At 57.6% G+C, this 20,137-nt stretch overlaps 11 protein-coding genes across 11 annotated transcripts; 4 read left to right on the top strand and 7 right to left on the bottom strand.

Moving 5' to 3' along the window:
• Positions 1 to 10: 10 nt before the first annotated feature.
• On the bottom strand, positions 11 to 1,464 carry C7974DRAFT_351857 (ribosomal RNA-processing protein 7-domain-containing protein). The gene is made up of 2 exons (XM_046139495.1): positions 728 to 1,464; positions 11 to 672 (listed from the first exon to the last, which is right to left on the bottom strand). The coding sequence occupies exons 1-2, from the start codon at positions 1,314 to 1,316 to the stop codon at positions 287 to 289; spliced, it is 975 nt and encodes a 324-aa protein (XP_046001873.1). The 5' UTR covers positions 1,317 to 1,464; the 3' UTR covers positions 11 to 286.
• Positions 1,465 to 1,893: 429 nt separating this feature from the next.
• Positions 1,894 to 3,050, top strand: C7974DRAFT_351854 (enoyl-CoA hydratase/isomerase-like protein; the record flags this gene model as incomplete). The annotated part of the gene is made up of 3 exons (XM_046139494.1): positions 1,894 to 2,210; positions 2,312 to 2,779; positions 2,833 to 3,050. The coding sequence occupies 3 exons, from the start codon at positions 1,894 to 1,896 to the stop codon at positions 2,987 to 2,989; spliced, it is 942 nt and encodes a 313-aa protein (XP_046001872.1). The 3' UTR covers positions 2,990 to 3,050.
• C7974DRAFT_386318 (60S ribosomal protein L18ae) lies at positions 3,051 to 4,353 on the bottom strand. Its single transcript, XM_046141050.1, has 4 exons — positions 4,254 to 4,353; positions 3,713 to 3,897; positions 3,489 to 3,665; positions 3,051 to 3,440 (listed from the first exon to the last, which is right to left on the bottom strand). The coding sequence occupies exons 1-4, from the start codon at positions 4,255 to 4,257 to the stop codon at positions 3,282 to 3,284; spliced, it is 525 nt and encodes a 174-aa protein (XP_046001871.1). The 5' UTR covers positions 4,258 to 4,353; the 3' UTR covers positions 3,051 to 3,281.
• Positions 4,354 to 4,633: 280 nt separating this feature from the next.
• On the top strand, positions 4,634 to 6,258 carry C7974DRAFT_409392 (uncharacterized protein; the record flags this gene model as incomplete). Its single annotated transcript, XM_046143396.1, has 6 exons — positions 4,634 to 5,217; positions 5,270 to 5,345; positions 5,396 to 5,545; positions 5,592 to 5,653; positions 5,700 to 6,114; positions 6,175 to 6,258. 6 exons carry the CDS (start codon positions 4,634 to 4,636, stop codon positions 6,256 to 6,258), a joined length of 1,371 nt encoding a protein of 456 aa, XP_046001870.1.
• A 1,205-nt stretch (positions 6,259 to 7,463) lies between these two features.
• C7974DRAFT_409391 (uncharacterized protein) lies at positions 7,464 to 8,122 on the bottom strand (the record flags this gene model as incomplete). Its single annotated transcript, XM_046143395.1, has 2 exons — positions 7,464 to 7,618; positions 7,969 to 8,122. 2 exons carry the CDS (start codon positions 8,120 to 8,122, stop codon positions 7,464 to 7,466), a joined length of 309 nt encoding a protein of 102 aa, XP_046001869.1.
• A 138-nt stretch (positions 8,123 to 8,260) lies between these two features.
• Positions 8,261 to 9,329, bottom strand: C7974DRAFT_112235 (uncharacterized protein). Its single transcript, XM_046135006.1, has 2 exons — positions 8,469 to 9,329; positions 8,261 to 8,385 (listed from the first exon to the last, which is right to left on the bottom strand). Exon 1 carries the CDS (start codon positions 9,184 to 9,186, stop codon positions 8,557 to 8,559), a length of 630 nt encoding a protein of 209 aa, XP_046001868.1. The 5' UTR covers positions 9,187 to 9,329; the 3' UTR covers positions 8,261 to 8,385; positions 8,469 to 8,556.
• Positions 9,330 to 10,719, bottom strand: C7974DRAFT_112234 (uncharacterized protein). The gene is made up of 2 exons (XM_046135005.1): positions 10,159 to 10,719; positions 9,330 to 10,106 (listed from the first exon to the last, which is right to left on the bottom strand). Exons 1-2 carry the CDS (start codon positions 10,362 to 10,364, stop codon positions 9,473 to 9,475), a joined length of 840 nt encoding a protein of 279 aa, XP_046001867.1. The 5' UTR covers positions 10,365 to 10,719; the 3' UTR covers positions 9,330 to 9,472.
• Positions 10,720 to 12,961: 2,242 nt separating this feature from the next.
• C7974DRAFT_112200 (uncharacterized protein) lies at positions 12,962 to 14,143 on the top strand. Its single transcript, XM_046135004.1, has one exon. The coding sequence runs from the start codon at positions 13,038 to 13,040 to the stop codon at positions 13,836 to 13,838; it is 801 nt and encodes a 266-aa protein (XP_046001866.1). The 5' UTR covers positions 12,962 to 13,037; the 3' UTR covers positions 13,839 to 14,143.
• A 1,325-nt stretch (positions 14,144 to 15,468) lies between these two features.
• On the bottom strand, positions 15,469 to 16,597 carry C7974DRAFT_372731 (Rad1/Rec1/Rad17; the record flags this gene model as incomplete). The annotated part of the gene is made up of 2 exons (XM_046140076.1): positions 15,469 to 16,355; positions 16,444 to 16,597. The coding sequence occupies 2 exons, from the start codon at positions 16,595 to 16,597 to the stop codon at positions 15,469 to 15,471; spliced, it is 1,041 nt and encodes a 346-aa protein (XP_046001865.1).
• C7974DRAFT_112194 (uncharacterized protein) lies at positions 16,535 to 17,115 on the bottom strand. The gene is made up of 4 exons (XM_046135003.1): positions 16,974 to 17,115; positions 16,898 to 16,927; positions 16,782 to 16,836; positions 16,535 to 16,736 (listed from the first exon to the last, which is right to left on the bottom strand). The coding sequence occupies exons 1-4, from the start codon at positions 17,080 to 17,082 to the stop codon at positions 16,691 to 16,693; spliced, it is 240 nt and encodes a 79-aa protein (XP_046001864.1). The 5' UTR covers positions 17,083 to 17,115; the 3' UTR covers positions 16,535 to 16,690.
• A 205-nt stretch (positions 17,116 to 17,320) lies between these two features.
• On the top strand, positions 17,321 to 18,760 carry C7974DRAFT_303081 (histone acetyltransferase GCN5; the record flags this gene model as incomplete). The annotated part of the gene is made up of 2 exons (XM_046137929.1): positions 17,321 to 18,676; positions 18,731 to 18,760. 2 exons carry the CDS (start codon positions 17,321 to 17,323, stop codon positions 18,758 to 18,760), a joined length of 1,386 nt encoding a protein of 461 aa, XP_046001863.1.
• Positions 18,761 to 20,137: the final 1,377 nt, after the last annotated feature.

Here is a 20,137-nt window from a genome sequence, read left to right as displayed (position 1 = left end):
ATAGACTCGCACTTGGACTTGGACTTGGACTTGGACTTGGACTTGGACTTGGACGTGGACGTGGGCTTCAACTCTAACATAGTCGTAGAAGGTTGCAGTGACTGATGCGTGGAGTATGTGAATCTAAGATTGAAAATGCGAGGCACGTCTGATCGGACACTGCCCGCGGACATGAATGCAATGGCTACTAGGGATCGCTGCTGCACTGCACGGTCTCCACCAGCGCCCACCTCCGCGTCTACGACCACGCGTACATCTCCACCTACACCTCCTTTTCCTTTCCCACCTACGCCTCCGGCCTCACCCGCCCCCTCCTCTCCCTCATCCTCTGCACCCTGCGCCTGTCCTCCTCAAACCGTATCCTCAGATTGACCTCGGCCTCCTTCCTCTTCTCGCGGTTCTGGAAGCGGTAGAAGTCGTCCTTGACGCCGTTATTCTTGCGCCGCTCCTCCAGCTCCGCCTTCTTGCGCTCCGCGTCCTCGATGCGCGCAGGCCCTGCGCGCCCGCCTCGCGCAACGGTCACGAAGCCGTCGGCGTCGGGCACGGTGCGCGCGTGCTTGAGCAGGCGGGCGCGCTGGGTTTCGAGGGCCGTGAATTGGGACAGGTAGGCGTTGATGCTGGACTGGAGGGAGGCGGGGGAGGGGTGGACGAGCGCGAGGTGCGATTTGTAGCCTGGGTATGTCAGCACTGCAGTGTCTCGCGATGCGCGGGGGAGGGGGCTGCTCACGTTCGAGCCCCAGCGGGCCGCCGGTTTTCCACGGCAGCGAGCGCGCGCTCTTCGCGACGGCGTGTACCTCTTTCAGGGCGCCCCGGGCGCTGCGCTTGTCGACGAAGGTCACGACTGCGGCGCTGCCGCTGCGCTGTACATCGCGCGCCCACAGCGCGGGCAGGGCGCTCTCGTCGTCCTCGATGACGCCCTCGGCGACGACGTCGTCGGTGCGCTTGCGTTTCTTGCTGCGCTGTTCGCTTTCGTCTTCGCTGTCGCCGCGCTTGTCTTGCTTCCAGCGCTTGTGCAGTGGGCGCGCAGGGACTGAGGCGTCAAAATCGACGCTTTCTACTCGCGCGCCGCCCAACTGTTCGGCGAAGAGGGCGCGGATGTTGGATTCGGAGGCATCGATGGGGACATTGGCAATGAAAAGGCTGCGCTCTGCGGTAGCTGAGTATGTGCTGGGCTCGTGCGGTTTGACGTATAGGTAGTGTGTTGTGTTTTCGTGGGCGGCGGGCAGGCCAGATAGTGTGGGGAGCGTCAGCGGCAGTACTATGAAGTCTGCGACTGTGGAGGGCGCTTTGCGCTTTGCTGTCTTCTCGGGCGCCATGTTGTGCTGATCCAGCGGCGACTGGATGTGGTGGAATGGGAATCTGAGCAACACCGGGTATACAGCAGAAGTCAAGAGCGGCTTATCAGAATCTCTACACAAGACACAGGACTTTGGAGGGCGCGCACAGCTTGTGGCAGCAAATGGCGTGAACACCAGCGGTGGGTTGTGCCTCTCGAACTTTTTGACTGGGATGGCACGGGCCACGTCCTCACTATCGCTATCACCACCTGACTGTGACCTTCACCGGGCTCTCAGCACTCGCTCCTGCTCAAAGTTACAAGTGGAAACTAGTTCCAGGCGCGCACATAGAACGAATCGACCCGTCAACCTGCCTTTCGGCACCCACCCCCCTCATTGGCTGCATTGGCTGCCACGCTCGACGTCGCCAACCGCGTCTTCGTACCTCGGCCCTGCTTCTCCGCATCCTCACCAACACCACAACCAAATAGCCTATGTAGCCCAAAAAACACAACAATATCCATTACCCACACCTCCTTACCCTTGCTTCCCCCGTACTTCTAACCAAACGCACATCCCACCCACCATGTCACCAAACCAAGTCTCCCCCCGCCACATGCCCAACATTCGCCTGCCCTCCTCCTACTCCGACCTCAACAGCACCTGGACCACGATCCGCACCGACCCGCACCCGCCCGAGCCCAGCATCATCGTGCTCACGCTGCGGCGCCCGGGCAAGCACAATGCCTTCACCGACACGATGCGCGCCGAGATCGAGGCCGCGTATGCCATGTTCGACGTCGACGAGCGCGTCAAGTGCGTGGTTGTGACAGGCGACGGGCGGATTTTCTGCGCAGGCGCGGATCTGGAGGTTGGGTTTGGGGAGGGGGCGGGCGCGCAGGGGGGCGAGAGGGTGCGGGAGCATCGGGACGGGTAGGTTGCTTAACTCTCGTGATCTCATTGTTCGTTGTTCTACGTGTGATGTGGAGCAGAGAGGAGAAGACGAGAAGCGTGAATGATGCTGACGACTCCAGCGGCGGCCGCGTGGCGCTCGCCATCTTCCACTGCCGCAAGCCCACCATCGGCGCCGTCCAGGGCCCCGCCGTCGGCATCGGCATCACCATGACGCTGCCCATGACGATCCGGATCGCGCACCGCAGCGCGAAGATCGGGTTTGTGTTTGCGCGCCGCGGCCTCGTCATGGAAGCCGCGTCGTCGTTTTTCCTGCCGCGGCTGATCGGGCACTCGCGCGCGCTGCATGCCGTGACTACGGGCGCCGTGTACCCCGCCGAGCACAAGCTGTTCGACGGCCTGTTCAGCGAGCTGCTGGACGAGCCGGCCGCGGTGCTACCGCGCGCGCTGGAGATCGCGGCCGATGTGGTTAAGAACACGAGTGCGGTTAGTACGTATCTGATGCGCCAGATGATGTACCGCGATGCGGGGACTGCAGAGGGCCAGCACTTGCTGGACTCGCGGGTTATCTTCGAGCTGTTTGGGAGCCCGTAAGTGACTGTGTGTGTGAGTGTGGTTGGTCGATACTGATTCATGTGTGTAGGGATAACACGGAGGGGGTCAAGTCGTTCATGGAGAAGCGGCAAGCGAGCTTCGTGGGGACGATGGATAACACGAATGTCACGAGCTATCCGTGGTGGATGCCCATCGACACGCTGGGCAGGGCGAAGGTGGATCCGGCAGGGAAGCCGAAGATGTGAGGGGTGCAAGGCAACCTAGGAGAGTGAGCATCAGCAGAACAAGACTTCGCAATCCAAGCTTCATGACGATTGCATAACTTCATTGTCCCTGATTACATGTGATTCTTGAGTCCATGTCCCGGCGCCAAAGCTGCAATCCAACACCCTGGCTGGCATCACACGACTCGATAGATCGATGGAGGTATCAGGGATTTTCATTCGTTCCTAGTGTGCTTCTTTTGCGAAGCATGCATAACCGCGGGAACCCAGTGTCCCTGCCCAGCCAGACCGCACTCCGGAAAGAGAAACACGCTTAGAAGAAAGTGGAGGGACGCTTGGCAGCGAAGACCTTCTTGCCAGCCTTCTTGTTGATGCGGTGGGGCAGAGGGAACTTGAGGCCCTTGACAAGGAGCTGCTTGATGTACGGGCGGCGGATGTCGTCGGTCTTCTCGATCTCGACAACCTTGAGGATCTGCGCGAGTTAGCCAGGCGATCATGATAGAGTCGAGAATCTGCGTACCTGAACCGACCTGAAGCGGGATCGGTGACGGGCGGCCATATCCTGGTACAGGGCATCGACGGCGGCGACACGCGACATCTCACGGTACTCCTTGTACATGTTGTGGGTACCGGAGCGCGAGTCGTAGCGGATCCAGATGCCGAAGTTCTTGACCTTCTGGGGGCGCTTCTCGGTGATCTGGCGCTGTCAGCTGTGCCCTCAACGCTTGTTGCTCTGCTACGCACCTGGTTCAGGGAGATGATCTCGCCGTTCGCCTTCTTGATCTTGCGGAGCTTTCCGAGGAAGTACCAGAACCGCGACTTGGCAACGACATCGTTGGGCGCAAATATGCGCATGCGGTAGATCTTGGGGGTGGGGTTGGCCTCGCTGGGGAGGTGACGGCCGATGACCTGGTATTCCTGGAAGCGAGCTATGCAAGTCAGTACGCATTCGGGCGATTAAAGTTGCAGCAATTAAGCAGATCCAGCAATTGCAGACGAGATGAGCGAGCGGTGGGCGGTCGTGGGAGTCGGTAGACGCAAGTCATGCGGAGGCTGACTGCGTATCGCCATCGAGGTTGTCTGCCGTCGCCCTCCACATTCCTTCCCACTCCAGTGCATCCACCTCTCGTCCACTTGGCACACACGCAGTAATTCCTGATATTCCCAACACGGCGGCGGCAGTGTCTGCTGTCTGGTGTACGGCTCGTTGCGCAGGCTCATCTAAATTTTCCTTCGGCTGCAATTGCTGGGCGGTCGCGAGTGTGGAGGAGCGGAATTTGCTTACCCATCTGGATAAAGTCAGTATTTGCAGCTCGCGAAGCAACGGCAGCGACTTACTTCGAATGTGCTGCGGTTAGTACCCGTGGAGTTGACGAAGATTGTTCTTGCCCAAGTCACTTCGATTGTGCGGTGCGCCCGGGCAATCAAGCGAGGAGCGCCTTCCCGGATTGGGCACTAGCGTCCAGACGATTGGTGCGCCCTGACGCATGGTCGGCCTGCGAGCTCGAACCGCCGATCGACCTTCAAGGTTGCGTTCAACTCGCTGCGCTGCTCGGACAAAGCAATGCACACGTCGTCGTAGCCGTTCAGCAAGCAGCGCACTACCCACACGCACCGCGACCCGGCGAGAAGATCTAGCACCCGTCCCTGCACCCCACAGCAGCCATGCAGGCCGCACTCGCACCGTTCCAGGCGGCCCATGCAACTGCGCTGGCGCAGCCTGTCGCGAACTTCTTCAGCCCCGTTCCGCCTGCGCAAGACCCCGGCCGCCTGTATGACTTCTTTCGCGCAACGAACGATGTCCAGGTCGAGGGCGACATTCGCTACGTGCTCAAGCACAATAAGACGACGCGCATGACGCAGAAGGAGAGCGGGGCGTGGGGCGACATCATTGTGAGCTACTGGCGCGCCGTGAAGGAGATCATCAAGGCGGACGAAGCGTCAAACCAGGGCCGTCTGGGCGCGACACAATACGTTGCTGTGTATGAAGCGTGGAAAGACCTGACGAGCAGCTTCATCAAGCACATCTCTGGCGGAGCACTGCCGGCGTGGGCCATCTTCACGCTGTACTTCACTGCGAACCATCTGCGCAGAATAGCAATCAAGGCAGACGAGCAGCTAGCCAAGTCCAAGCCGGCTGCTGTCAGCAGCTTCTCAGACGACATTGTGAGCACGGTGGGGCAGAACCAGAAGCTAGAGGAAGCTGCACGCGTGTTCAACAGGATCTTTGCTCTGTGTTTGGGTGACAGGTGTGCCATGCTCTCATATCTTGCCTGTACGCTGCCTCTGACAGTACATCAGAAACCCAGAGATCTCGGAATCCCGCAAGTGGGGCGTCTACTGTGTAGCCAACCTTCAATTCAAGACCTACTTCAAGGTACCTTCCCTGTTGCGAATGTGACTTTCATCTACTGACTGTGAGATCAGCTGAAAGCCATCAGTCTTTCCAAGAACGTCGTCCGCTCTATCGAAGCCCAGTCTGACCTGCCTCCCTTCGAACTATACCCGAAAGCACATCGAGTCACGTATCGCTACTACACTGGAGTCCTTGCATTCTTGCAGGAGGATTACACCAAGGTCAGCAGATACAAGAGATTCAGATAAGGTCACTGACATGATACAGGCGGAGAAGCACCTACAGGAAGCCTGGGATGCATGCTACGTTGGTGCAGACAAGAACAAATCGTGTGTACTCACCCCGTCTTCAGCAGTTAATTGCTTACCTTCGCAGGCTCATCCTCACATACCTGATTCCCTGTCGTCTGATCACACAACACGTTGTGCCTAAAGCTCCTCTCCTCGCCGAATCACCTCGCCTCGAACGCATCTTCGGACCGCTTGTTGCCTGTATTCGCAAAGGTGACCTCACAGGCTTTGACAGAGCCCTGGCAGACGGCGAGCCTGAGTTTGTCAAGCGACGCATCTTCCTCACACTCGAACGCAGTCGCGACATCGCGCTGCGGAACCTTTTGCGAAAGGTCTACCTATCCGGAGGCTACGACGATCTCAAGCCGGGACAAACAGACAAAGACAAGATCAGGAAGTCACGGATACCCCTCATCAACTTTGCAGCGGCACTGAGCATGGGCGGCCAGGCAGTGGAAGACGACGAGGTTGAGTGCTTACTGGCAAATCAGATCTTCAAGGTAAGTTGGCAGAATCATGTAGGCAGGATTATGTACATTTGGTAGCTAACGCCATCACAGGGTCTGATGAAAGGCTACATTTCTCGCGAGCACCAGATGGTAGTGCTCAACAAGAAGGGCGCCTTCCCGGGCACGGGTGTGTGAATCGTAGGGTACCATCAATACCACACCGACTAGACGTCATGTCACGACACAGAACCATACCGAAAACTGCCGAATTCGAACGCAAATCAAACCAATATCGCTGCCTCCGCGCAGGCAACCGCCGGAAACCTTGCACGACATACCGCACGGCTCACAAAGAAACCAGCTCACAAAGCAATCAAAATAGCAAAGATATGCGACCCAAACTTTCAACCTGCATTTTCCATTTCATTTCCAATAACCCCCTGCGTCGTGCTTTTCGTAACGCTTTTCGTGCTCTGCAGCCTGCCGCTCGTTATCTGTAACCCCCGGGCGTAGCTGCAAGCCCCGGCGCGGTGGCCGGCGGCCAATGGGAGGCCGCGCTCGCACTGCCGGGACGCGCGGGGTGTGCGCAACGGGTTAGGGAGCGCCAGGCCGCGTCGCTGCTAAGTCGCGGGTTCGCCCTGTCATGTGATATCGCGTTGCGTCTTGCTGCGCTTTGTGGAACGCTGTCGGGCTGGGCTCGGCTTTTGCGGCTTGGTCGCCTGCTCGTGTACCCGTGCTTGGGCTTGCGCGCCTTTGTGTTCCCTGATGCTGGTGCTGACAGTGGACACTGCAGCCACAGACCGGCGTGCACAAAGGATGATCTCGACTCAAGGCGGTTGGCAAGCGTACCGTATTCCCATTATGTTGGGTTGCGGGCTAATGCTGGGCTGCAGATATCGTACATGGCCCCGTTTCAGCAATAGCCGATATGGAAGCCTGCTCTGGGCGCTCAGCTGACTGCGCGTCGATATCGCGTCCCTGCCTCGCGTCCGAGGCGAGCGGTTCATGCACGTCTCTGCGCCTTGTCGCTGCTGGCTCTGACTCCTTGTCTGACTCCTTGTGGCGCCTTGCTCTGGCGCCTTGCTCCGCCTTGTGCGGTAGCGATCGGTCTCGGCGACGCCTTTTGGTCCTCCGGTCCTGGACATGTGGCCTTGTCCTTGTTCCTGGTCTCCACTGGTTATACAGATGCTGCAGCCACGCCTCCACTCGCCCGACTCAACGACCCAATGCCGATCTCGTATAGCACATTTGCAGTAGCGTACCGGTGTGGAGGACTGCATCTCATGCTGGGCTGCTGATACACCGTTCCGCTTGAGTGGTGCATGATACAGCGGCGGTACCTCCCATCGCCTCGCATGTGCAACCTCGTCCCACGACTTCGAGCCTTCTGCCTCCTCACTCTAGTGTCTTACTTTGGCGTTGGGCTGGGCTCGGAGAGGATTCCATGGTACCGTTAGAGTGCCGCTTTTGGTCAGTGACGGTCCTTCGGCCTGCAGCCTAGAGCCTTGTGGGACGTTGAGCTGCTCTGTGACGCGCCGGGGATAGGAGTCCTTCACTGGCCCACCGTGTCAGCTGATAGCGCGACACCAGCGCGCCAGTGCTACGAGACATGCTGCCGCGGTGCGAGGGGGCGCTGCTCCGGGGCTTGGTCGGTCCCAGACACGGCCTGATGCAGAGAGTTTATGCAACGGCTCGTCCAGCAAGAGCACACTCGCCCGCAGCACAGCAGTCCCGCAATCGAACCCATCCCAGCACCGCACTGCAACCATCTCAACCCAACCCACCCAACCCTTCCCCACATCCCCACGCACTAGCACAATCACACCCACTAAGGCATTACCTGCCCTATGGCCTTGATGACATAGTGAACAACGCGCGAGACAACATTGCCCCCCTCCTTCTTACCCTTCTTGTGGTTCTTGTGGTACTTGCGGTATTTCTTGGGCACCTTCTTGCCGCCGGAGCGGTGCGCGCTGATCGCTGAGATGGAGTGCGGGGGTGCGCGATCCATGCCGCGCGAGCGCGAGGAGAATTGCGTTTGGGGCGAGTTGAAACCCATGGCGTGGGCGAGGGGGCGGGTTGGGGGGAGTAAGCGGGGGTTGTGGTATTGTTTGCAGAGGGTATCTATGCGTTCTGTAGAATAGATTACGATATTCTGCAAAGTGCTTTTGTGCGCCTTGAAGAGAGGCTTCAGTGGTTTGGATTCTAGAGGATGTGATTGTTGGTGTTCACTTCATGCTTTGTATGGAGTGTTGTGGTGGGTGTTAGGCGTGCCGGATTCCGGTCGCGTGAGATCAGCCAAGATGGGTGTCTTCGCTGGACCTGTGTGGCTGTGTTACACGAGGCTTACATACTGGTGGATCACGACAACACAGAAGACTTCCTGTGGTCAAGTGGCAACATACATAGTGACCTTTATGAGGCAGTGCAGCAGGATCTGGGTGGGGTGGGGTTATTGCGGAGAGGCTGTCGATCTGGAGATGATGCCAAAAGTCACAGTGGATGATTGCATGAAGAGGTGGTTTGAGGTAATAACGACTCTGCCCAATTTTGATTCGTCGCTGCAATAAATACTATCATCAAAGAAAGGCCAATAGACCCAACCGACAAACATGGTAACCCAGGCGCTACAATTTGGACCAGCCGGCAGCAGGAAATACAAGACCAGTCTGGTACAAGAAGAAACAAAGCCGGAAACAACGCGATGAAGAGAAGACGACAGCTCGAGAGCCGCCGCGCCATAGGCGCGTGTTTCGCTTCCGCTAATAGCAGCAATGAGCTGCAACAAGTAGGTCCAACGACCTGTGTTGGCCTGTCGACCATAGCAATCTGAGACCAAGGGTATGATGATAGCGCGAAAAAGACAACAGCAACAAGTACAAGAGTAAAGTCTAGTGGTACAAGAGGAGGCCGAATGAGTGCCAGAATGGTATCTTCGAGCCTGAACGCCGTGCATGTAAAGCAGAGAAACACAAAAGCAGAAACCAAAACCAGGAACCAAGACCGGACCGAGTGCGACCGCGAGGCCGACTTGGGTAAGTGTAGTGTACAAGAAGGGTAATGGTAATGCGACAATGACTGAAGCGTCAGCCGTGGGTATACGCGTGTCGTGACACGGATCATTAGTAGGTAGGTAAAGACAACGCGAGATGAAAAAGCCAAGAAGGATGAACGAGCCAAGCCGGGAAGAGACCGTGAGTCAGAGCCGTAACAGTGGTGAGAAGGGAGGCGCACGAGCCATGACACGAGTCATAGCGGGCGACGGCAGGAGGCCGGCAGGAAAGGAGTTACGAAGTCCAACGCCGAAGATGAAAGCAGACCGGAGATGAGATGTGATGAGGCTGGGGGCCCGAGTGGTGATGAGGCTGGGGGTCCGAGATGTTCCGAGGAATAGGGGTGGAGTCGCTGCCTAGCGTGGCGACTTGGTGGACAGGCCAAGGTCATCCATGTGGTTCACCATGGCAACGAACAAGTCGAAAAACAGCTTACCGCCATTTTCCATCTCGTTTTGCATGGTGCCGCTGCGCTTGAAGGTGTTGCGCGCACGGATGATGAGTGCAAGGTAGTGAGCACGGAGCTTGGAGTCGTTATCCGGGGTGTTCGCGTAGGCGTAGCGAGCAGAGGTCAAGATGGTCGAGCACTGGATGCCAGACTGCAGGCCCTGTTTGCGGAGAGCCAGCTTCTTGAGCTCCTGGAGCCCGTACTTCTCAGCTTGGCAGTAGATCACGGTGTCCTTCAGGATGGGGCCTGCAGGCGAGTAGATGACTGCCTCGTTCGCACCGTTGTCGTTGCCGCCGTCCTCAAGAGCCCAGGTGTTGCGCTTCTTGTTGAACTCGAGACGGGGGTAGTAATCACCCTTGTAGAGATACTCGAGGATCGACGAGAAAACCTCCGGCTCCTCATCAGGCAGATCGATGCGCTTGTTCGAGGCCTGGTAAAACTGGCCACTGCACGCCGCCTGGAAGTAGGGCGAGTGCGACAGAACGTCCTCGTGAGCTGCGAAAAGACGCTGCTCAGCTCCGACGCACACTGTGATGATGGTGCTGGTGATGTGTCAGTGATGGTTCTCCACTTTAAGTGGCGGTGTGTGCTTACCTTCCCAACGATGGCGATGTGGCGTTCGACGACGGCGCCTGCGAAACTGGTCGAGCCTGCGATACCAGCTTCTCTACCTTCCGCGATGACTGGCTGAAGGACGGCTGTTTTGTGTGTTTCGATGTGCTTGTCCTGTGCTTGGAGACACTCTCCTTGCGGGAGCGGCCCGTAGACACGCTCTCTTTTCTCGATCTTGATCCAAACATGATGGATGGGTATGTGCGTTGATGGTCGTGGATGAAAAAGTCGTTATGGTCGATGCCAAGTACTCGGAATGTGTCGTCGAGTATTTAAGAAAGTCTAGTATAGGCAACAGGGTTAAGCTGTCCACGCGAGCAACCCAAGTAATGAAAGCCTAAGGCAACGACTGCTAGTTAGTATGGAAACAGGTGATATCGGGCAGGTTATGGGCGACTGCTGGTTCTCATATATACACGCCTCCTCGGGCGGAGTCCTCGCAGGAGCCAAGCGCAGAGGCCATCTGCAGAGGCCATCTGCAGAGGCCTGCGGCGGAGCTACCATGCCCAGCCATGCCAGCATGGTGACAGGGGCCAGGGTAGGAGGATCGCACAATTCCGGCCAATCATTTCCCCACGCTAATCGGCGCGAGGGACGCGTCTCGAGTGCACAAAGTATGCCCAAATGCCCAAACGCGCCAACGCGATATCACATGAGTCCTCTCTAACTGTGTTGAGTCACCCACAGTCAGAAGAAAAGTCGACGCTCAGCCCTCGCGTCGGTCTGAGCTAAATTATGCATCTCTTGTGAAACGGGAATAGACTGATATCGGTCAGACAGTCGCACGCAGCACGTCTTGCTGGCGGAATCCTCGGGAACGACAGCAGTGAAAGCTGAAAATTCTGCCACTCACTCGGCCTGTGCTGGGTGCCGTATGGATAGTCTGTGCAGGCAATGGCATTCGTGTCCTGGAGAAATGACTGCACATCCCTTTGCGCGGTGCGCCCCATGCGTGTTCGGGGAGACGGGCCCAGCATGGAGCTCAGGCCATGTTCTGCAAGCTTTGGTCCACCGCCGCAACAGCCACCTCGTCGAGTACCCATATCCACGAATCAAGGCTTGCTTCCGCGACCCGTCTGGGAACCGTTTCTGTCCATCTGAGACCGGCGCATCCTCAAAAAAGTGCAGGACCGGCTGGCGTTGAACCTCATGTGGTCGCTGTCCGACCCCCCGGTATCACCGCTGGCCACGAACATATCGCCGGGGTCCTCATATCGCTTCGGTTGCCACTGGATATTGCTGATCAGTATGCGCCCAGGACCAGGGTCGTTGAATGTGGTGGTAATGCGACGCTCAGACAGTTTCGACGTTGTGAGGCAGCGCCGGCAGCAACAGCCTCGGTGTGTCAAGGTTTGCAGCGAACGCGGAATCACGTTACTCATCCAATCCTTGCCGCCGCCATACGCTGCGTGAACTAACGCTTGTCAAGGTTTCACGACGCTTGTCGGTTGCCGGATGTAAGAAGGAGCAAATCACCACCCTGTCGTAAACCAGTCGCTTGCTCTCTTGATCAGCAATCTGCAGCGTTGCACGCTGGCGATCTGCTCCACTGTGGTCTGCAGGAATGGCCAAGCCTCGTCCACTCGTTGCCGCCGCATATCCACATCTCCGAGCAATGTTTTGTGAAAAATGACGACTCGCCAAATGCAGCACCCCCTGCCTCGTCATGCAGCAACGTTTACAACACGGCGGGATCCGTTCGCACAACCCTGGCTCGAAAAGCCTCGCATAGGGCAGCTGGCCCGAAGTTTTGGAACATTCAACGCGATCTATCCGAGTCGACAATTTCACCCTTCCCGGTAGTAATCAGGTGCGAAATTGTGAGGCCGTGTTCCATACCTTCCACGAGACGCACAGAGCGATTCATAATCGGCGATTTCGAGCACTGTCTGTATCGGACCTCCTCCAGCGGGGTGGCCTTGCTGTCACGGACAGCTCCCAGCCATCCAGATATTTGCGGCGGAATACCTCGATACAGTTGGCCTCGATGCGAGTTTGAGCCTCGCAGCGGTAAAGTAGACGGTGTATATGCACAACACACAGTACGAAGTCTCTTAGGAATCACGGGTGCAGCCCGCTGTTGCTCCGGACCAGTCATGCTGGCCAGCGGCCTTGATTCTGAACGCCAAATCCTTTGCCAGCGCACAGCGGCAGAAAATACATCGTGAATGTGGGCCCCGACCAAGCCAACGGTTCTCCGCCCATGTGTAGCGCCCACTTGGTGCCGCGCTGTACGAATCGCGAACATGTCAACACCGCTCGTTTATCAAAACAAACAGTGGGATCCAGTGGGATCCAGCGGTGAACGGCGAATGAACCGTTACCGAGACGTTTGCATCCACTCGAGGCGCTACGTCCACCGCTCATCTGTCAAAACAAACAACTTGATCCGCGAGGCGGTGAGCAGCACCACGTCTGCCAAACCTCACCGAATTTTCTATAAGAGCGGCGCGCACGCCAACTTCTCAGCACCAAAATTTGTGATGCTGTAAGATTGTGTGACTGTAGACCTACCGCAATGCGGCATGAATGACCCTGACGGCCCGGGAGCACCCACCGTGTACTGTACTATTGATCAGAATTCTCAGACGGCTCAGACATCGCTCGCTTGGCTCAGGGTCCTCTTCACACCCTCAGGGCTGCGACACTGCTGTCGAAATTGCTGTTGCGTGTGCTGCATCGTAGTGAGGTTTCAATTCGAACCTTTTCGTCGTATCTCGCTTCGAGTTCCATCGGGCTACCTGTCGTGGAAGTTCGTTCGAACAGGGCTGTCTGCAACAAATTCATCGTGACTCGCAGCAGGGCCTCCCTCCCGAGAATAACATTTGCCAATTAACGATCGGGTGCAGTGTCGAGGGTTCATGACGATCACCAACCCGCGCCCCACTTTCCACCTTCCGCGTCCCGACAAACTCGTTCGGCAGACATCATCATTTCCTTTCGCAAGACCGTCCATACCGCCCACAAAACAACCGTTCGATAGCCCGCCCGCCTCAAAAGCAACGCCGCGACGCCCAACAAGAGCTTCGCGACGCCGCCGAACCTACAGATGTCTCTCCTGCCGCGACGCGAGCAGTCATGGGTGCACACCATCGCCTAACCTCCCTATGTACCTTTCATCGCCACCGGCCGCCACCCGGGCACCCCTGTATCGCGTTTCACACTCGCGCCTTTTGCCACCGCGGCAGTGTCAATATGCAGGTACCCGTCGTCTCCCACGCGCGGTTCCACTTATCCTCCCACCGCAGTCATCTCGCAACTGCTGCGGAAACAGATCTGGTCGGCGGGACCGCCGCCGCTGGTGCTGTGAGACACGGTCGGGTCGCGTTGAGTCGCGGTTGCCACCTCGCCACCGCGTCGTAGGGGGAGCGCTGACTCTCGTCGGGCACGCTTTAGGCAGCAGAGTTGTTGCGCTCGACTCCCCGGCTCCGTCGAGGGCCCGTCGAAGACCCGGTGGCGTCAGGGCCCGAGGGGCCAAGGTTCGTTCCTTCGAAGCGTCAAGGATCCCTGAAGCGTCAAGGTTGCTCCACGGAGTCAAGGTGCCTTCGAGAAGCAGTCATGGGAGCCCAGGACCTGCAAAGGACGACCCGAGGGTCCACAGCACCCTCCACGTGTCTCGCCCTGCGCTCCCACAGTCCGGGCGAAATTTCGTCATGCGTTAACTGCTCCCAAGCACTGCCCGCCTCACTTACCGCGATGTCCCTGCGAGACCGTCGCCGCTCTGCCGTTTGGCGTATATTCCGCCGACAGCCCTTGAAATCAATAACAGTGCTGTAGTATTCTTCTCGCACGTGCGCTGTAGCACACAGAGTCTGTCTGGGCGGCGAATCAGCGCAGCCCGTTGGCGCTGACCGGGTTGCGGGCTGGGGCACTGACTGCAATTTGGCCGCCGACGGTAGGAGGACGACACTATGCGAAGCTTTGGTGAAAAAGACTGATTGATTAACCAGAGACTATCGATTGATTGGCGAGAAATGCGTACCTTTACTAATTAGCCCCGAAACCTAGCTTCCAGTGGTGGGATATTGGGTTGTCGGAGGACAGACAGCAGGTGAGGCTCCCACTTGGAAAGTGCGATAAGACAGCGTCACGAGGCAGAGCGAGTTACCGTGTGGTGGCAGGCACGTAGGTTCTGCTGCAGTGCGTCTGCGCATCGCGGTTGACTTGCTCACTGCACTGTTGTACCTTCACGGACCACCCCGAACGAACCCAGTCCGGTACCTGGCCTGGTTCCTCAAAGCACCACTGCCAGGTGTGGGCACAGTGGGACCATGCCTCGCACCTACTCCACCTGCGAAAAGCGAGAATCCGTACCTCCCGCATCCCTGTGTTGGGCAGTGTCTCGCTCAGAGATTTCACGTATTGCCCCGACAGAGGCCGTGGTGCTGGGCTGCTCGTGGTGCTACGTCCGAGTGCTTACGAACGCCCGCCTCACCTGCTCGTTGGAAACTGTCGTGCGTAATGCCGTGCTTCCTCGAGATTAAAACGAAGGTTTGTGGTGGTTGGCGTGGCTGTGTGGTAGCATGGTAGACGTGGTCACAGAGGTATGCAGTGTATGGTGTGCAGTACTCGAAAAGTCTTCGAGTGTTCTGAGGTGCTGGCTTCTGGCTAAGTTGCTGGCTTCTGGTCAAATCGTTGGCTTCTAGTCTCCTAGGCTGATGGCATCTTGCGAACTTCTTCACTCCACTTCTTGACTCCTCGCCATCTTGACTCCTCGCCTTCTTGACTCCTCACCTCCTCACCTCCCAGACTCTTAACTTACCAACTCCCATCTCCTCATTTCCCTACCACCGAACCACACATGGCAAATATTGAATATCAAGTATCAAATATCAAATATCAAGCATTGAACATGCAATTTGAACCTCAGTCACACAACACCTTCCGTCTACCTCACTACCATCACACACCGCACTCGCCCCCCTTACGCCCTTCTCTGCTTAAAATATCACCCCCCCCCCCCCCCCCCCCCCCCCCTTCAAACACGCCCACCACACCCTCCCCCCAAACCAGCACACCACACAGAGCACATAACCAGCTCACAGCATATATGCCGCACGGCTTCTATGAGCACGCGAGTCTGGATGCACACACCCACACTCACGCGCACGCAATTGACAAGTCCACGGAGCACACAAGTATCTACACACACATACACACACACACATACATATATATATATATATATACATATATATATGTATAACTAGATGAAGACACGCATGCACGTTAAATGAAGCATTCCAACTTGCCATCTCCCATATTTCCCATACTCTGCATCCACTACAATATCTAAAACGCCTCATGCTCCGCACCCAGCATGACCGTGTCGCCCTCCCCATCGCCCTCCCCCTCCCCCTCGTCCCCCTCCACCAGCGGCACAAACCGGAAATCGACAAAGGACATCTTCCCCGCGCCGGCGCCGGGCGCAGGCTCGACCTCGATCATGAACTGCAAGCTGAGCACGCCCTGGGAATCGATTCTGACGCTGACCTTTGTGGCGACGCTCATGGCGCGCGCGGCTTTGGCGACGAGGCTGTACTTGTATGTGTGGCGGAGTACGGTGTCCGGGTCGGCGAGCTGGAAGGTTTCGAGGAGGGAGGCGGGCGGGGCGGGGGCGTTGTCGGCCGGGGTGCGGAAGGTGGGGGTGGGCGGCTGGTTGTTGAATTCGACGCGGGCGGAGCCGAGGGTGCCGGTGGAGGAGAGGGCGAAGAAGGGCTTGCCGCGGTGCATTTTGGCGTACAGGGTCAGCTTTTCGGGGGAGGTGGAGGAGAGCTCTAGGATGGCGTCGTAGAGCCAGCTGCCGCGCATGATGGTCTTGAAGGCTAGGCTCTGGCGGTTGAAGGGGATCTCGTCGGTGTATTCGGGCTCGTAGGTCGTCAGGTCACACGACGTGCGTATGCTGGCTTCGGTGAGGATGATGGACAGTGGCGCACCGGGGGTGTCGTATGTGATGCGGCAGAGGTTGTTCATGCCGAGGACGTTGTTCGAGAAGGCGGTGCTCGTAGGGTAGGGGTTGTCGCGCGCCCATGGCGGTTTTGAGGTGTTGGGGTCGGTGAGGCCGAATATCTGGAGGGTTTCGAGGAGGGCAGTCAGGGAGATGTGAAAGGTCAGGGGCGGGGGTCGCGTCTTCGTCGTCCGAGTCTGCAGAGGAGGGCGGGATTGGAGGCGCATGGAAACTGTATGTGGTGAAGAGAGACTTGTCGAGGAAGGCCGAAGCTGCGCGTGGGTGTCAGTGTGGACGCGTCACGGGTCAGGCAGACGCACCCTCCATGACGCTTGCCTCGTCGACGGAGAACTTCAGCCCCTCATCGCCAATTATCACGTGTGCTTTGGGTGCGAATGCGATGCAGCGAAGAAGTGTGAACAGCTGGCGGGCGGAGCTGGACACAGCTGCGAGGACAGGCGGCTCGTCCTGCATGGTGTGCAGTGGGGACGGGGCGGGGAAGAGGAGTGGAGGATCGAAGAGTTATTGCATTCCCATAGACTACAACGCCAGGCAGGATATCAAGGACTAAACGTAGACGCCGACTGCGCAGATCATGTACACAGCACCGAAGCTGGGCGGGTTAGCATGGCGCTGGGCGGTAGATTGAAGTACGTACCCAAACGCTATCGAGGCCGGGGCGCCGACAATGGGGACGTTGGGGAGCGAGCGGTCTGCGTGTGTGTGTGAGTGGGCGGGCGGCGAGGAGTGTGCGTGGAGAGTGCGTGGACATACTGAGGCCGAAGAAGCCCGTCAAGAGCAGCGCTGGACATGTTAGCACGGCTACGTATAGCGCAGCGACCGGACGTACAAGCAAACAGCAGCGCAAAGCCGAGGGTGAATTGGCTGTTCTTCCCGATGGCGGGCTCAAAGGGCGACGCCGCGGCAGCCTCCCAGACGCTTGCAAGCGAGTTCGACATGGTGCAGTGGGTTGAGGGTGCGCTTAGCTGTCGCGCAGTCGTGCAGCTGTCCTCTTGAGTGTCGCGCAACCGGGCGCTGATTGGCCCATGCTCCTCCGCGTCCCGCACCCCGACATTCACGTTCACCACCAACACGGCAGTCGCGACAAACGGGAAGCCCACACACGCCAGTCGCGCAATATGGCGGCCAGCGAAGACGGTAAGTTGCCCGCCGCCCCATCTCCAACCGCACAGCGCCATGGCCGACAGCGACGGCCAGCGCCTGCGCAACGCCGTGGGCTACAGCTCGTCGCCGTCCCCCGGCCCAGCAACGCCCCCGCGCATGACACTGCCCGCGCCGTCCTCGTCGCCCGAGGTGCCTCTAGCCGACATCCCTCTGTGCAAACTGCGAGCGCGCGCCGCCCCGCCCGCCGACCCGACTGACACATCCCCAGCGAAGCGCAAAGCGGCCACCGAGGCCAGCGGCGGCTCTCCCAAGCGCCCACGGCAGACGCCCGCCGACGAAGCCGACGACGCCCCCGCCCCGCCCGTCAAGCGCATCGTGCCCTTCCCCGAGAAGCCCGCCGTGATCGAGGAGCGCCAGGGCGAGATCGAGTTCCGCGTCGTGAACAATGACGGCCAGCGCGAGAGCACCATCATCCTGACCGGGCTCAAGTGCATCTTCCAGAAGCAGCTGCCTAAGATGCCCAAGGACTACATCGCGCGCCTCGTCTACGACCGGACGCATCTGAGCATAGCCATTGTGAAGAAGCCGCTGGAAGTCGTTGGCGGCATCACCTACCGCCCCTTCGACAAGGGCCAGTTCGCCGAGATTGTCTTCTGCGCCATCTCCTCGGACCAGCAGGTCAAGGGTTACGGCGCCCACTTGATGTCGCATCTGAAGGACTACGTCAAGGCCACCTCCAACGTCATGCACTTTCTGACCTACGCCGACAACTACGCCATTGGCTACTTCAAGAAACAAGGCTTCACCAAAGAGATCACCCTCGAGAAGCGCCGGTGGATGGGCTACATCAAAGACTACGAAGGCGGCACTATCATGCAGTGCAGCATGGTCCCCAAGATCCGCTACCTGGAGAGCGGCCGCATGCTGCTCAAGCAAAAGGAATGTGTCAACGCCAAAATCCGCGCCGTCTCCAAGTCCTTCCAGATCCACGCGCCCCCATCGCAATGGTCCAAGAACGGCGTCACAGCAATCGACCCCCTCACCATTCCCGCCATAAAGTCCTCCGGCTGGTCCCCCGTCATGGACGAGCTGGCCCGCGCGCCCCGCCACGGCCCCAACTACAACCAGCTCCTGCACCTGCTCAACGACATGCAGAACAACTCCAACGCCTGGCCGTTCCAGCAGCCCGTCAGCAAAGACGACGTGCTCGACTACTACGACGTCATCAAGGAGCCCATGGACCTCGCCACCATGGAGGAGAAGCACGAAAAGGATCTCTACCCGACCCCCGAGGACTTCATCCGCGACGCGAAGCTCATCTTTGACAACTGCAGGAAGTACAACAACGAGTCGACGCCGTACGCCAAGGCAGCGGGCCGGCTGGAGCGCTTCATGTGGCAGCAGATTAGGAATATCCCCGAGTGGTCGGTACGTCAACACTGCCATGTAACGTGTGGAGTGGCGCACGGCTAACAAGCACAGCATCTCGAGAGCGAGCTCGGCGGGAAATAGCCGCCTCCACCAGGCGGTTGTCTCGAACGCACCCTCGCGACCGCGAACGAGCGCGTTTCGAGGCCGTAGAAAAGCAGCATGGCATGGCACGGCGTTACATCACTCTTTTCGGGTTCTGGGTCCGCCACAGCGGACGGTGTTTGGCGCGTTGGCACACGCGGGTTGGCGTTGCGCGGGCTGGATGAGGCGGCGCTGGGTTAAGGCGCTTATACCACTTTCAATACCACTTTCGATTCCACTTTCAATACCGCTTTCAGTTTGCGTTGTACTGCTTTGCGTCTAACCTCGCTCTTTCGAGTCGGCCTCCCCGTTGCTCTTTGCGTCCATTTCTCTATCGCTCTTCTGCATCTGGGTTCTAGATATTGGTAACGCCGTCGTGGCCGTAATGGCCTGTGGAAGTGGGCGTGTACACAGTAATATGCAGTGCAGTGCAGTGCAGTTCAGTGCAGTGTAGTTTGTGTGTTGCGTACTGCGCTGGTGACTGGGTGTGGAAATATAGGACCTGGAATTGCAATTGGTTTCGCAGACCTGGGGTCAACCTCGCATTTGGAGACTCACACTTACACCCAGCCTTGAACTTGGTTCAGACTCGTGTGGAGACTTACGCTAGGTTATGCCTAAGTTGTAGTTAACTTGTGTTTACAATATAAGATACTTATCTTAGACATGACTTATTTTTAAATTATGACTAACTTGTACTTAATTCATAGTTAACTTATGTTTTGCCTTATGCTTATGTTTGTTTCTAAACTTACACTTAAGTCATACTTGACCACACATGTAAACTCTCGTTTAAACCTAATCCTGCTTTCAAACTAACCTTGCACTTTACCTTAGGCTTGCACTTGAATCCAAACTCACACTCAAATCCAAAGTCACACCCAAACCCACCTCAAATCCAACCTACCCTCGAGCTCAAACTCAATCCCAGCCCTACTTTATATCTGCAGCGACACCGTGGTGTTTACGTGGTGTATCTACAATATACCCGTGATATATCTGTGCTGTATACGCAGTGTATCCATAACGCAGCCGTTTTGTATGCGTTACACAACTACCCTGAAACCACCCTGAAGCTACCCTAAAGCTACTCTGAAGCTACCCTAAAGCTACCTTAAAGTACAGAAGCACAGACTACGCACAAACGCGTGCAGCAGAGCGTCCACGTGTAGGCACTGGGTCAGATATGCTAACGCGGGAGATGTCTACGACTCGACGAGAGAGAAAGAGAGAGAGAGAGAGAGAGAGAGAGAGAGAGAGTAAGTGTGAGTGAGTGAGTGTGCGAGTGAGGTCCCGTGCAAACCCGGACACGAGAGAGAGGTGAATCTAGAGAGGCAGTAGGAACGAGAAGGAAGAGTCTACGAAAACGGATACGGA

This window comes from Boeremia exigua, assembly GCF_020726555.1.
Source record: "Boeremia exigua strain MPI-SDFR-AT-0100 chromosome Unknown C7974scaffold_2, whole genome shotgun sequence".
In the NCBI taxonomy this organism is placed as follows: domain Eukaryota; kingdom Fungi; phylum Ascomycota; class Dothideomycetes; order Pleosporales; family Didymellaceae; genus Boeremia; species Boeremia exigua.
The sequence above is the reverse complement of the archived record's forward strand: the minus strand, read 5'-3'. Positions and strand labels throughout refer to the sequence as shown.